Raw genomic sequence first — 15742 nt, 5'->3', positions numbered from 1 at the left:
AAAAATCACTAGGTACTGATTTGTGTTTTTTAAAATCTTAACTTTCAAATTCCTTGGTTCACATACCAATTGTCCTTTATAGTAAAGTTTACTTTTTAAAAAAAAACGATGAAGTTGCCATGGCTATTTCTAGTTAAAAACAAAAAAACCCTAAACAGGAAAGTTAGTGATTACCATTGTTCTATTGCTCTGTAATAACCCACATTAAGTGGCTTAAAACAGAAAGGAAGAACCAAAATTTCATTTTGCTCATGGACCCCGATTCTGTGTCCGAGGAATTTGCAGCTGGCATGATGGGGAAAGCTTGTTTCTGTTTTACAACATCTGGGTCTAAGCTAGGAAGTCTCAGAGCTAGGGATGACTCTGGATGACTCTGTAGCCTGAGTCTACAATCCTCTGACGGTTTACTCCCATATCTGTTGATACTGGCTCAGTTGCTGGTGGGTGCACCTACACATGGCCTTTCCACGTGACTCGTGGGCATCGTCACATCATGGTGCCCCTGTTCCAAACATGAACGGCTTAGGGAAGATAGGCAGAAGCCTTATTGCTGTTTATGACCTAGTCTCAGAAGTCACATTGCATCATCTCTACAGCAGTCACCAGCCCAACCAACTGCAAAGGAAGGGAACATAAATCCTGTCCCTTAATGGAGAAGGTCAGTGATATACTCTGTAAGAAGAGAGCATGTGGGGTGGGAGATTGTGGCCATTTCTGGAATGCCAAAACCTTTAAGCTAGTACCAAGGCTTTTTTTGGTCTAGTTTTCAAATATCCAACCAAATCTGAATTTGTTTTAACCCCAGAAGCCTGGAACATTTATTTGTAATACTACTACATCCCATTTCCTATAATATACATGCCTTTAAAAACTGTTGTAAATTGTTCTTAATATAAATGTATTATATGAATTACAATAAATAAAAATATAATGGTACCAAGTAAGATTGATACTTAAATAGAAACCAGGGGCGCCTGGGTGGCTCAGTCGTTAAGCGTCTGCCTTCAGCTCAGGTCATGATCCCAGGGTCCTGGGATCGAACCCGCATCCGGCACCCTGCTCGGCGGGAAGCCTGCTTCTCCCTCTCCCACTCCCCCTGCTTGTGTTGCCTCTCTCGCTCTCTCTGTCAAATAAATAAATAAATAAATCTTTATAAAAAAAAAATAGAAACCAGAAGTAGTTTTTTTCAGTAGGTAAAGAAGCATTCCTAAATTTATCTGCATTATAGTAAGTAGGTGGTTTTTGTTTTGTTTTGTTTTGTTTTGTTTTAACCTGTACTCATGCTTGGCAGCAATCTTGGTTATGTTCTCTGTAAATTTTGTGACTAACCTTGGATTAAGGTTCTTTTGATGCTAAGTAGCTACTAGGCTACTAAGAATATTTTCTATTCCTCTCCCTTTCCTTGTGCCCCACAGATCCGTGCAGTTGGCAGGCTAAAAAGAGAGCGCTCTATGAGTGAAAATGCTGTTCGCCAAAACGGACAGCTGGTCAGAGCTGACTCCATGTGAGTAGAACCACTGAGCAGTGTATCTCCTTCATTAGTTTTCTCCATGTATTCTCCTTTTTCTAAATAATTCTTTTTTTTACTCCCAAATATGAAAAAAAAAAAAAAAGGGGGGGGGGAACCGTATGTGTTTCCTACCTAAGAAAAAAGTAAATAATTTGCTTTTAAGTGTTTGAAATCTATTTTACATTTACATCAATTTTACATTTTTGCAGTTATTTTTATAGCCTTAAAATATGCTGTGAGAAGTTTCCAGTAGCAATATCCTCTTTTATGTGTATGGCAGAATTCTAGAAGTATGATTTACTTATTTGGGGAATTGCTTATAAAGCATACTTAAGAGAGATTGATAAATGTAAGTGCTCAGTTCTGTGCAACCTTCAAAAATGTTTAGCATGTAGGTTGAAAAAACAAAACAAAAGGAAAACACTCTAAGTGTCTTTATTTTCAAGTTATTCAATTTGTCCTCAGATTGTGAACCAGCCCTTTCAGCTCTGCTTCTAAAGAGCCATGGTAAACAATGTAGTTTAGGCAAGTGGAATTGTTTTACTTTCCTTGGGTTATTGTTTAGCTCTCTGCCTACTGAGTCATTGAATTGTTAGATCCATTTCATCTTCCAAAAATACAAGTATGTTGTTTAAAGGGCTGTTTGTTTAAACTTTTCTTTTTTCTTTGGTTATATTATCATACTGTGATCTTAAAGCTACCCTGCTATAAGATGTTTTAGATCAGGCAGAATTTTTGGTGTTTCATTAAAATTAATGGATTTTTACAGATAAAATATCCCTTTAAAATCTAATCTGTTCAGAATTTTAAGTGTCAAATCCATTGGTGATTGTAGCTTTTTTAAATAGATGATTTAGATTGTTTATGTAAATTAATATATCTTCCTCATTACATTTTTGGTCAGTTTTCATGAACTCATTCATCATGAACCATATTTGATGCCAAGCATCCTGTTAGCTTCTCTGGGAACTGCAACAGAATCAGGAGATGGTACATCTCTCTCCGAGTTTGCAAATCTAGATAAAAGCGAAACACTTAAATGTATACACAGATAAAGTAGAGCACAGTACAATATACCATTTGTGTTAAACCACATCAAGTTCTAGTTTGGAACTGACTGAAGAATATACGGATGCAGAAGGGGCTTTGATGGGATTAGGCTCTCTCTTCTCTTGTGGTAGGTGCAAAGGAGAGCTGTAACTGCTCTGATTTCTTGGAAAATCTTGAAATGTCTCCCAAAGTAGTTCTAGTTATTCTGAAGGGTTATATAGGAAGACAGTAAGTGAAAATGAACATCTCTCTTCTAAGGAAATATCTGAAAAGTTCAACCATTAATATGACAATTTTTTATGGTAGTTATGTTTCTCTGAAGATACCTGATTGTCAGGGATGTCAGCTGGTCCATGAAATCCATTTTTCTAGAATATTTCCAGATATATTACACAAATAGTAAAAAGGCTACATAGTTGATGGCTGGGATAGCTTCTTGATATTTAGTACCTAACAGAATGATTAAGCATATGCCAGAGGGCTTTTGTTATTTTCTATTTGTAATATTTTTCAAGGTAGCAAAGGGTTCTAATAAACTTTTCTGTTATATGAAGATGTGGTTTATTATTTAGGTCTCTAATAAACTTGAAATTTCACACTAGTGAGATAAAAGCAGGACTATTTTAGTATAGCATCCCTTTTGGTTTTTAAGTAACTATCGGTAGCTGAGTTGAGTTGAAGAGAAAGGAAACAGCTTTACTATGTTTGAAAACCAGCCTAGAGAGGTATAATTTAGAGTAGATGATTAGTTCATAGGTATTTTTGTAGTTTACCAATAACCTAAGTTCCTTATGACAGAGAAGATTAACAGAGTTAACTAATGTTTGCTTTCTTTTTGTGTTTCATTTGCCTTAATGGCACTTTCTAGATGTTTAACAAAACTGAAAATCTCATGTTTTAATTTCTGGTGGTAAAAATAACATGCATATTTAACTACATTTTCACAGTGAAATTCTTATATTACCATACTTAGATTAACCATACTTTTTTACTATGTATGTTACCATGTTATGGAAAGATGCTTGACCATCTTTTTGTTAATAATGTAACCTTGCTTTTTCTTCCCCTACCACTATTAATTTTAAAATTTATAATTGAATTCATTTGTAAGCCTTCTATATGTAATTAACGTTAGGAATTTTATATAATGAGCTTTATTATATATTCAGTGTTGGTAGTGTGGTAACGAAGAAATTGTTGATGTAAAACAGCTACGTTTTACTTCCACTAATGTAGTTATTAAACTTTTGCTGTCTTTGCCTATTTTAGTCTCTTCTTTGTAATGTAAAATTAATTGTCATTGTGCATGAACCTTTGCCTGCCTCCATTTTATTTTATTCCTTGGCTTTAAGAGTAGAAGTACGTACAGACGTAAGAGCAGGAGCACTGGCCTTTGTTTTCTTAATTGCTTTCAAGAGTTAGTAGGATTGATTATTGTCCGCTATTGACACAAAAAATGAATTCTGACCAGTAGACTTGTATCTAGCTTTTTCTTTCTGTTATAAAAGCTGAATATGTAAAAGAAGCATAATTGTTATTTAAGGTGGCACAGATCAGATTCTGCCCCAAGAAATAAAATTTCAAGGTTCCAGGCACCGATTTCTGCACCAGAGTACACGTAAGATTTTATCTGCTGTGCTTTTCACAACTAGGAGTTGTTTTGATTTTGCAGGCTTGTGTTATACTAATATTTCACTAAGTAATTATCATCACATAATACCCTAATGCTCTTACTGTCTGGCTTTTCAGTACCTGGGTTTTAGGATTTCTCGAACTGTCATCATACACTTTGTTAAGGAAAAAAAAAAAAAGAAAAAGACAACTGGACCAATTAAGGAAGTTATGTATGATTTGGAGTATAGCGGTGAAAGTAAAATGGAATAATTTACACATAAGGACCAAGCATCCTTTTTTATTTTCTTTTTTTTTGCTTTCGTTGGCATATTAGTTCTCTATAGATTCAACTTAACCAGGTTTGGTGTCTGCCTTATTTTCATCCAGAAGGAGAATGGGGTTTAAGAGTGTTTGTCATTAAGTTTTTTTTTTTTTTAATTCCATAGATTAAAATAATGCTTAGAAGAATGTTTTGAGATCATTTAAACCCATTCTTTCTCTAAGTGTGACAGAACAAGGTGTGGGAGTGACTGACCTCTTGTGGGGATATTTCAGCCTGCTGTATAGGAATTCAAGAGCCAACGCAGTTCATCACAGAAGTTGATTTTTCTCTTATTCTAGTTCTCTTATTATGCTTCTAGGAACCAGGAAATTGCCTTAGACAGTGGCAAAAAATTAAAGTTTTCTATTTAAAATTTCAAGAGAGGGCGCCTGGGTGGCTCATTTGGTTAAGCGACTGCCTTCGGCTCAGGTCATGATCCTGGAGTCCCTGGATCGAGTCCCGCATTGGGCTCCCTGCTCGGCAGGGAGTCTGCTTCTCCCTCTCCCACTCCCCGTTTGTGTTCCCTCTCTCGCTGTGTCTTTCTCTGTCAAATAAATAAATAAAATCTTTAAAAAAAAAAAAAAAGAAAAGAAAAAAAGAAATATTTTAAAAAAAATTTTTTTTCAAGAGAAATGGGGCACCTGGGTGGCTCAGTTGGTTAAGCATCTGCCTTCGGCTCAGGCCATGATCTCAGGGTCCTGGGATTGAGCCCCACATCAGGCTTCCTGCTCCACAAAGAGCCTGCTTCTTCCTCTCCCGCTGCTTGCTGCTCCCCCTGCTTGTGCTCTCTCTCACTCTCTCTCAGTCTCTGTCTCTGTCAAATAAATAAAATCTTAAAAAAAAAAAAATGTTTTCAAGAGAAATGGTACAAAATTTGTGTTTCCATGAAAATTTTTTCTCCCCCTTTTCATGATTTTACTTTTACTCTTTTTTTGGAAGAGGTTGGAGCCTCACCAAAGAGGTTATACCCTCACAGTTTGAGAAACATTGTTCCTGTGAAAACCCTTGGGGAAAGAGGTACTTGACTTTGGACTGATCTTTTAATAATGACATAGTTATGCCAAATAAATTTTCATTTAAATTTTAGTTCTCACATTGGCTAGTGTTGTTTAGTTAACATTTATGTAGTAAGATTTCATATATGCATGAGGTGGATCTATTACTGATGAAATGATATGGTAAACATGAGTGCTTTCTTCAAAGTTTCCTAATCTTTTGTAAAAGAAAAAGATAAAGTTGAGATTTTGCTGTTTTATAACATTACTTAGATCAATTTATTATCAAAGTACATTTCTATTAAATTACTAATATTATAACATTTGCTTTAATAATCCCAGTGCCTTAGCAATATGTTTACTTTTTTGTTTTTCACAGTAGTTCACTTGTCAAAAGAAAAAGTCACTACACCTTGGTTGGGTGGATGAGTGGACAGAGATGAAAATCCTAAAAGCACTGTTTCCTTCCACAGCTGATGCCAGTCAGTGGTGGAAGTTCCAGCTAGCATCAGGCTGATTGCTAAAATGGGCTTATTCTTTTTTGTTCTTAAACTTATTCGAAAAAAAAAACACCTGCAAGACCACTTGAAGCTTTAAAAAAGAAAAAATTGCTAAAGTATTTATTGCTTCTAACTAGGGTAATTTTGGTCATTTGTGATTTAATCATTTGGTTCAACTGTAGATGGAAATAAATGTTAATCAAGGGCATTTAATCTATACCTATACTGCCCAAAGTGGTCAACAGTTTTAAAAATAGTTCCTGTTCTGTTTTTGGTATTTATGAAGGATTACCAAATAAATACAGAAAAGTAAGTTAAATTTCTTACTACTCTTTGGAACTTTTAACTTCTTTTGAGAAACAACCAGAAATCCAAGTGTGCTTTTGATGTTGGTTTTTGATGAAATAAATATCTTTACTAGTATTGATAAAGACTTAATTTCATCTTTTATCTTTCTACAATATTTTGTCTCATTAAGTTACAGGTGAGGAACCTGTAAGTTTTTTTCATTTGTTACCATATTCCAATTTTCATATGATCATGTGTAGAATCTTAGAATCAGCAGAGATCTTGTTGACTGTTTTCATACTCAACCTTCTGTGCATTCCCTCCTAAGAATTCTTTGCAGCTATTCTGAAATTAGTTTATGCTTGACTACTTTATAAATGACCACCTGATTTCACATGTATGGACAGGAAATACTTGCACTTTTAGAACTTTAAATAAATAGTTCCTATCACTTGTTTCTGACAAAATTATTTCTCTCAAAGGAAGTAACCCTTCTGTAATTTTTAGTGGACAAAAATCCGTCAAACTTCTGTCGTGAATTTGGATTTAGTTTATTGACATTGTTGCTCTAAGATTATAATTCTAAATGCTGATTATTATAGCCTTTAATATGTTAGTGTGTAGCTAATGTATTTACTGATGCAGAATGATGTGCGAAGTGTTCGATTTAAGCCCTAAAATGCAAAGACAAAAACTTTAATTATTAAATCAGAATATTGTACCGGTTAGTCTTTTACAACTTAAGTTAAATTTAGCCCAGTTTGTTGGCAGCTCTATCAAGAGAATGTAAGTTGGATTGTTTGATTATAGTAATGCAGAACTGGCCTTCTTATTTCTGCTTCTGGTGACATTTTTCTAACATGAATTCAGTCTGGTCTCTCACAAAGAGCAAGAACTTCAGGTTTTCCCTGTACTCCCTAAAGTGAAGGCTGAGTAGAAGGTTTGTACCTAGACTTTGTATCCCAAATAATACTGATTTCTTTTTACTCTTCTTGGATGCTCAATGTGGGTTTGGCCAAGTATCATGGGTCAGTTGTTAAATTGGCTTATATATATTCCAGAATCTCTGGACAGACATTTAGGGTAATCATCCATGAGCCTGTACCTAGAAGTTTGCATTTATCTTGACAGCAATAGGCCAAATTCCTGTGAAGAATCAGCCGTGATAAATTAATTTCTCAATATGCCAAGATATGGCTTAGATCTTTCTCTTCTAAATAGTCTTTGGAAAACATGGCTTTCGTATTTATAATACTTCTCACTTAGGATTATCAAGACATTCAAAGTTATTCACAAAATTGTGGATTTTGTTTTTAATGTTTTTAATGTTCTAGGGACTCTGGGAATAATATTAGATGTCAGCTGTCCTTTCAAAAATGATCCCACTTATGTTGTGGTTTCCAAACAAAATGCATGTTAAGTTAGAAAAGATTACACAAGTCAAAATAAAAGATTTTCCTCTTTTCAGTTGTTCACTGTCTGCTCCACTTTCATTCTTTTGGATGAAATATACAAGGATGAGTTTTAGCCTAAGGGGTTTTGCCCTGACCCTGAGAAAAAGTGTTGAGCCCACATCCCAGGGTCATGGTCCTTCTATTGCAACAAAGCCTCTTAACATGACAAACCAGATGGCCAAGTCCTGGTATCACTTAAATACCTCACACCGCTGATCATGCCCTACCATTAAGCTGCTCTGTGAAAATACACCAAGCTCAAGACTTTATGTTATAACTAAAATCGCTTCATTCAAGTATGTTTAGCTTCTATTAAGCACTGGCAGCGGAGCCAAGGAAATTGTGACTCTCGGCTTACACAGGGAAGAAAGATTAAGATTATGTCGCCAAGAAGCCCAGAAATGGTTGTTTAAGACCCATCTGGAGAATTAAGAAATCTCCTGCCTCTGTTCACTCTCTGCACAGAATTGGGAGTAGTTTTATGTTTTAGTCATTTAGCTAGAGACCATATGCTTTAAAATAATGAAGCTATCAAAATGCTTTTGTTACAGCTTCCTGAAACTTTAATTCATTTTTAATTTACACATCCTAAACTCAGCTTGCTTCATTGTCTTTCTTTGTGAAGTATTTGAAATGGCGTTTTCATGGAATCACTTTGATTCGTGTGTTTGAGCTCTGACACTGTTCTACTAGAACTCTCTGTCTGAACCTTCTCACCACCCCTAAGTCACAGTGCAGTGTTGGTTGTGAGAGGTTTGATTGACTGGATTGGAATACATACACCGAATAAAGAACGCCGCTTCTCCAAAGCTCGGGGTTGACCCCACCGCTTGCTGTAGTTCTCTTCCTGCTCCAGAGTTGTTTTTTCACATTCAGTTGGCTTAATTTGATGTGTAAGGGTACACAGTCACAGATGTTGCACTGTAGCTGCTTTTTTTTAAAAAACAATTTAATACTTTTATTAACTTGTTTGGTTTGACTGTTTTCGTAGGGGAAAGTGAAGGGTGGGAAAAGGGACAAGAAAACGAAGATAATTCTTAAAATATTAAGGGTTTGGGGAAACGGCTCAGCTGAAGTTTTATAAAAATCTGACTTGAGTGTTTTTCTCTTCATTTGCTGTGCTTGTGTGAACAGTGTGACACCATCGCCACAACAGATTCGGGTCTGTCCTCCCCCAGTGTTACCTGAAGATGGAGCTAATCTTTCCTCTGCTCGAGGCATTTTGTCGCTTATCCAGTCTTCCACCCGTAGGGCTTACCAGCAGATCTTGGATGTGCTGGATGAAAATCGCAGGTGATTGGCCATCAGTGACTCTTGCTGGCTGTAATGCATATTTTTTTGGCTCCTTGTTAGTGGACTGTGGTGTCTTCCTTTTGTGTTTGCACCTTCGTCTCTTTCCAAGATGAAGTGGTTTTAAACAACTTGCTTTGCTTTCTTTTAATTTGAAATTATTGTCCAAAATTCACATTTCACAAGATTCTGTTAGCTTCTCTTCAGTCAGGGAGAGTATTCAGTTAATAACTATATACAGGAAGTATAATGATTTTTTTCAAAGGCTTTGTTGACCTGTTCTGAGTACTTGACTCCATTGGAATATGGGGAGGCCTCCTGTTGGACTGAGTGTAGGATGTTGGACTGAAGCATACTGATTTTCTTTAGTAAGTCTTTTGATTGAAGCATTTATGATACTAATATTGTTGGATTAATGAAGCAAATCTGAGAGGACAGTATCAGTGTAGCTGCCAGGACACTTTTTTACTTTCCTTTTAGCTACGGATTTCTAGGCCTGTACTGGAAATCCCAAGTGCTGTTATCTTTTTGGAAATACTGATATTTTTCAGTATTGATAACTTCTCTCACTTTTGAACATCCCCAAGTGAAATCAGTAGTAGTACACTTAGGCTTGCTCATACAAATTCTTTTTGGCCATTATTTCAGATATTTTTTTTGCCCTTGCTTCTTCACTATATAGTGTTTTTAAAAGATAACATTTGGGGAGCTTTTTGGCATAGTGTGGGAAAGGTATAGGCAGTTTCATTTCAACTCCAAGCATTTTATCTAGTGACTCTGTGAGCCAGTGTTTGAATTTTCATGGTCATTTTAGTAGACTGTTAACTTTTGAAGAATTCCCAGTAAATTAAGCTGGCCCTTCCAGTAAACCTTGTTTCTTACCTTAGGAATTGATATGTCTTGTGGCTCGCTCTGAACAGACTTTCTTGTTGAGTGCTTTTGATCCTCATAGAAGCCTCAGAGGTTTTGCCATACTTCATGAACACTTGTCCTTACTGTTGACTGGTGTTTTTAAGCCTTCCCAGGGTTGATGCAGTGCTATCCATTTGGGCCCCAGAACTTAAAGCTGCACCAGGAAAGAGCTTAAAACAGAAAGCTCGTAGCAGGGAAAAATTATATGTACATGTATGTGTATGTATGCATGTGTGTATACATATGCATCCCCCTCCCCAAAGGTTTAGAGGACTATCTGAGAGTATTTGTATTCTGTAAGAAGCAGCATGGTTCAGAAGAAAAAGCATGGATTCAGGGGGCCAGTCAGATTCGTCATGATCCGCCCCACTGAATAGCTAGCTGCATGAGGGCTTTGGACAAATTGCTTAGCTTCTCTGGGCCTCATTTTCTTCATTTATAAATAGAGGGATAATAATAGTATTACCTAGTTTTCTAGATTCTTGTGAGGACTCTTTCCGCCCCCACCACCATCTTTATATAAGATATAGGTAATAATGGCCTCAATCAAATTCCTTATTTAGGGTCATGGCAGATGCTTCCAATGATATTGAATATGAAGTACCTGGCACTTAAGAACTGATCTTCCCAAAGGCCTATTTTCTAAAACTCCCTCCTTAAAATAGGTTTATTCTTCACCAGGTACCCTCTTCTACTTTTTAATTACGGTAGGTCCTTAGAAGAGACCAGATTATGAGGTCAAATTTTGTCATATCAAATGCTATTACAGGGAAAATATCTGAATGAGAAAGATATTTATAAATTCGATATAAATTAAGTGATTATGGCTTCACAAAACAGTCCTTCTCCGTAATGGAAAAGAATTTTGCTTCAAGTTCAAAAATACAAAATCAGAAATCTTACTATTCTAGAATTTACTTTGTATTCTTTTATTATGAAAAGCTGTTTTGAGCCCTAAATGAAATTTTCTTTATTTTTTAATGTAATGAATTGATAGCTTTAAAATCCATTTTCTGAAAAGGAATGATCTTTTCTTGTTTACCTAAATGAGATTTTTAAAATTCATGAAGTAATTGTGTTAATAATTCTTTGCTCCTGGATACACACCATTAGTTGTTACCTTGGAGCCTGGAGGGTTAGATTCTTATTAGTCTTACTGGATGCTTTCATTATTGAAAGGGTTCCTTTTTTTTTTTTTTTCCCCTCCATGATTATATTTAAATTTCTTATGATCTAAATGTTGAACAAGATTTAATCAGAATTGTAAGTACCAAATCAGTTTTTATTTCTACAAGAGAACTGTCTGGCATGACTTTGCAGATACAAGAAGTAGGAATGTGAAATTTGGATAATGTTCTACTTGCATGATTATTAAAATAATACTGCTTATAAAGTTTTAAGTGCTTTTATGTTCCTTGCTCTATATCATTTTTTTCTTTTCAATTTTATTACTCTTGGTGGTTATGCTAATGCAATATCCTATCTTTGGTCTTCTGCCCTCACATTAGGTATAGTTAAATTAAGCTAGAACTATTTGGCAGAAAGAAAGAAAGAAAAAAACTTCCTGCCTGCCTTATTATCAATGCAGATTCACAGTTGCTTGATAGAAGAACAATTTTTAGTTGACATTTTAAGGAACATTGTGGAAAGGTTTATGTACTATATTTTTGTTTTCTCCTCTTATGAGAACTTATTTGGTCTAAAACCAAGCTCCACATGGAGACAAAGCTAAATCCTTGGTACACATTAGAAAAGTTTATTTACACAGGTCAGTGCTGTGCATTTGGAAAATTGATGTATCAAAAACTTCATTGCTATTCTGTTGTGTTTAGTCCTTGGCTGCTCAGGAAATGCCCGTCTCCTGACATCTCCTAGAACTCCATATCTCATTCTCCAGTGTAAAATATTGACATTTAAAAAAAGAAACTTAATTCTCATGTAAGAACATTATTTAAATATCAACAGATTAGTCATGCTTAGCATGCTTAAGTTTTATCTTTAGAAGGAGCTTGATTATTTTTATACAGTTTTTCTTGAGCAGATTGTATTGGCTTTGAGTGAATAGAATACAAAATCATTGTGTAAATAATTGATATCTTTGCAAGTATGCATATAAATATATTACTGTTTATTCACGATAGCGGTGTCCGTTTTTTTAGTGAAGAAGCACATACTTTATTAAATCAGAGCATTTATTTACTCAAAAATGTTAATATACAAGTTGGTGCTAGAACTTGGAGAACCTTAGATCTCTTTCCCTTTTGCCACTTTAGTTACAAAACATTATTGTCGAATATATGATCAAACTTAAAAAGATTTTTTTAATGTATTAAATCATACTTACGGTAGAAAGTGGTACTTGAAGTTTCTAACTTTGCCAAATACCTGTCTAATTTACTTTTATATTATATGTGTCAATTGCCAGTGTGAGAAGACAAAATGAAATACGTTGTGAAAGGTAACTGTATTATTTTCTGGCTCTGCATTATAAAAGGGAAATCTCTGTGGTGGAATATGTTGAATATGGCAGATCCATTTGAACATACAGTATGAATTTTTTAAGAAGAGCTTTAGGTAGCACATAGCGGGTGCTTCATTTAGTTGACCATTCTCCTCCTATAAGTGTAACAAGACTGTAGTGAAGTAAGTTTTCCTAATGCCACAGAGGGAATATATGAGTAGGATGGGACGATTTAAAAACCTGTTTCAAGCATACGTGATTTCTCACTGTTCTTTATTTAGCCAGCATGATAGAAGTCTAACATGTCTCCCCTGAAAGTCTCTGAATCTCTTATCCTCTAGGCCCCAGAAATTTCTTTAAGCACCAGTAGTGCCTTTAAGGAAATGTACAAGCTAAACATTAAAACTTCCTTGTATGAATTAACTCGACAGAAAGTAGTGATTTGTATTGTAACCAAAATTCTACAGCTGTACCAACTTACAGAAAAAACTAATTCGTTTGGTATTAAATGTTTACCAAAATTAAGTATTGCCTTGATACTTCCAATTCAGGCAAAAACCTCATCAGTATTTAGAGAATGAGACATTTAAAACAGAAGGTAATAATTCTTAAAATCCTCATATGGACCCTATAGCTCAGCCTCCTTTCTCTGGTTTGTAAACGTTGCTGATTACTTTTGGGGGAATTGACCAGCAACCACAGAGAGCTTTTGTTTTCTGATATTTAAAAATGAAATTCATTGCAAAGGTTACTGCTTACCTAGGTAGAGAACGAACTGTCCTCTAGAACCAAAGTATGTACTGAAACTGATGAAAAGCCCCACAGAGTTGTCCAGTGCACCTTAGTCTTCATTCCCAGCAGCCCTATATGTCACTCCTGGTTGTCTCAGGATGAGACTCACACATGTGATTGTACTTTGTAATGTGCCATCACGTAGCCCTCAGAGCCTGTGCTCAGACCGCTCCAGCTCCAGAACCAAGGCTTACGGCTTTGCTCTCCAGAGCCGAAGTTTGAATGAGACACAGCTACGTTAAGGTATCAGGCGTGAATCAAATGAGGTGGGAGGGAAGGAATTGTGGGAAATGGGAGTTACTTGACATGTTTAGTTTTCGAGACAGGGCTGCTGTTGTCAGACGAGCAACCATGATCATGCAGGTGTTACTAACCAGTTGTTGACATGCTTCCAAAAGTGGCTAGTGATTTTCTTTTTCCAACTAGAAAAGAGAAATTAGACTTCTTAAATAGCGTTGTCCTCTGTCTTGAATTTCATAAATTAAAATATAATAGGCACCAAAGAAAACTTTTGATGTGTGTGCTGTCTTGTCACACAAGATAGATCCCTTTTGTTTTCTAGCCCATGGTGAAACATTAAATTTATGAAAATCAAAATGGAGGCCATGTGATACAAAAATTTTTAAAGTATTTGAAAGATATTATATTGTATTACGACATACAATATAATCCTATTTGACTTTTTTTGTCTTGTTTTTGCTTTTGTTTTACTGCTTCTCTGTTTCCTGATTCTGTCTTGTGCCTTCTCCCGCCAAAACCTGCCTTAGACCTGTGTTGCGTGGTGGGTCTGCTGCCACCACTTCTAATCCTCATCATGACAACGTCAGGTAAATTTTGAGACTTTGTAATTACCAGGGTAAATAGTTGACTGAATTTGTATTTTGCAGGACATAATGCATGTAGTAGCCATGCCTGTATATTATAGCTCGAACTTCCACATCCTGAGTACATCCTGTTTTTCTCTGAGAACAGCGAGCCTAGTCATTCATGACATTTGTCTACTACAGGTTGAAGAAAAATGGAATCATGGGAACATCTGAGATATTTTATTTAAATACAGTTTTAGGAGCTTACAGAGGATCATGCTGAAACACAGAAAAAGTCATTTTAAATCTTGTTTTATGTGCATCATTATAATTGTTGCCCAGGGTTCTGTCTACCATTTCCTTTTTAGTTGTTAATTGTAGTGTCACTTGCAGTGTGTGGAGAAACCTTTGTGTAAGGCGTAATCTTAAATGGGGGGAAATCCGCATTCACAGTCTAGAAAGCTCAACGTTTAAAAAAGGAATTTAGTTTGAAGAGTTTTTATCATCTGTTGATTTAAGCTTTTCCCTCTTACTTTTGCCCTTTTAGCGCTTTCATACAGGATTCCTACCCTGAGTAATTATTTCTTCCTGTCATGCACAAAGACAGATAGAATGGCACGTAGGAATTCTTAGGGTTCTAAGGTGCCAAAATCCCCATCTCCCATCTTCTGGGGAAAAGAAAATTGGTTGGTATTCACAGATACCATTACTGTCGTTTTTTCCGAGCTAATTTTATTTTAAGCAGAAATATATGCTCTGTTGCAGTAGATTTAAAACTGTCCACGTTATTTCTATGATGAGAGGACTCTGGCATGTTGATTTTTAGGCAAGAGAAGAGGGAAACATCAGTTTCTTAATAATATTGAATTCAGGTTAGAGGAATTGAAACGTGTATCCTTGGTGGTCCCTTACCACTCTGCTGACTGGTTTCTTTCACAGTATTAATTCAATCCATTGTAAGTTTACCCTTGCATATTTCCCGAAGTTAGAACTTCAGTTTGTGATCCTTTTCTCTTTCTGTGAAAGAACTTTCAGTCTGTGATCTGACTTAGCATTTTTTACAGTTTTTAGTTCTGATAAATACAGCTTTTAGTTTAAGACACGCCTTAAAGTAATTTTTTTTCTGTTGTATGTTGTTATATAGGTAAAGCCTTTTGCCATATCCTTAGATTTCTTTGCAAATGAAGATTTCCTTTACAGATGTTTAACACCTTACTTAATTCAAGATTTAAATTGAGTAATCCCTATCACTTACACTTCCTTCTCCATGTTCAGCCTAGGTCCCTTTACCTTTGAAGGCATTGCTTCCCTTCCCCCTCTCCCCCCGCCCAGTTTATATCTCATAGGTAATCTCAGAGAAATAGAAAAGTTTTATTTTGAAGATCAAGTGTAGAGAAAAGGAATCTTCAACCCTTATTTTCTCCTCTAATCCTTTAATAATTCTGTCTTAATGTTTAAGAGAATGATTAACTCAGATATTTATAAACCCATAGTCCCAGCATCTGCTCACTTAGCTCACCTTACTGATGCAGTTGCTGTCAGTCTTCCAGGATATTTAGTCTTAACAGTGAAGGAAGGGGCGGGTAATTGAGAAAGCAAGTTCATTTCACCATAAAAGGAACATTTAGAGATTGTTCTAAATTGTCTAGAGTCAGTGCACACCATCAGTCCTTGAAACTGCAACACGTATAGTTATCATCAGTGTTCAGAATGACGACACTGGCTGGGAGCACGCTGAAAAAGTATAA

General features: G+C 35.8%; 1 protein-coding gene across 24 annotated transcripts in view; it reads left to right on the top strand.

Annotated features, from left to right (window-relative positions):
* Positions 1-15742, top strand: part of MFF (mitochondrial fission factor) — a 32026-nt gene that overhangs the window by 11472 nt on the left and 4812 nt on the right. For 11 of the 24 annotated variants that reach the window (XM_035006963.1, XM_035006969.1, XM_035006971.1 and 8 more), the window contains 6 exons: positions 1416-1504; positions 4104-4178; positions 5436-5513; positions 8868-9026; positions 12361-12393; positions 13956-14015. In XM_035006963.1, coding sequence (XP_034862854.1) covers positions 1416-1504; positions 4104-4178; positions 5436-5513; positions 8868-9026; positions 12361-12393; positions 13956-14015 — 494 coding nt within the window. The remainder of the gene's footprint in view (positions 1-1415; positions 1505-4103; positions 4179-5435; positions 5514-8867; positions 9027-12360; positions 12394-13955; positions 14016-15742) is intronic. The other 13 variants (XM_035006979.1, XM_035006976.1, XM_035006978.1 and 10 more) reach the window with 8 other exon arrangements.

This window comes from Mirounga leonina, unplaced genomic scaffold (assembly GCF_011800145.1).
Source record: "Mirounga leonina isolate KUSES-001 unplaced genomic scaffold, KU_Mleo_1.0 Mir_151, whole genome shotgun sequence".
NCBI lineage: Eukaryota > Metazoa > Chordata > Mammalia > Carnivora > Phocidae > Mirounga > Mirounga leonina.
Note: the sequence above shows the minus strand (reverse complement) of the source record. Positions and strands in the feature narration are given on the sequence as shown.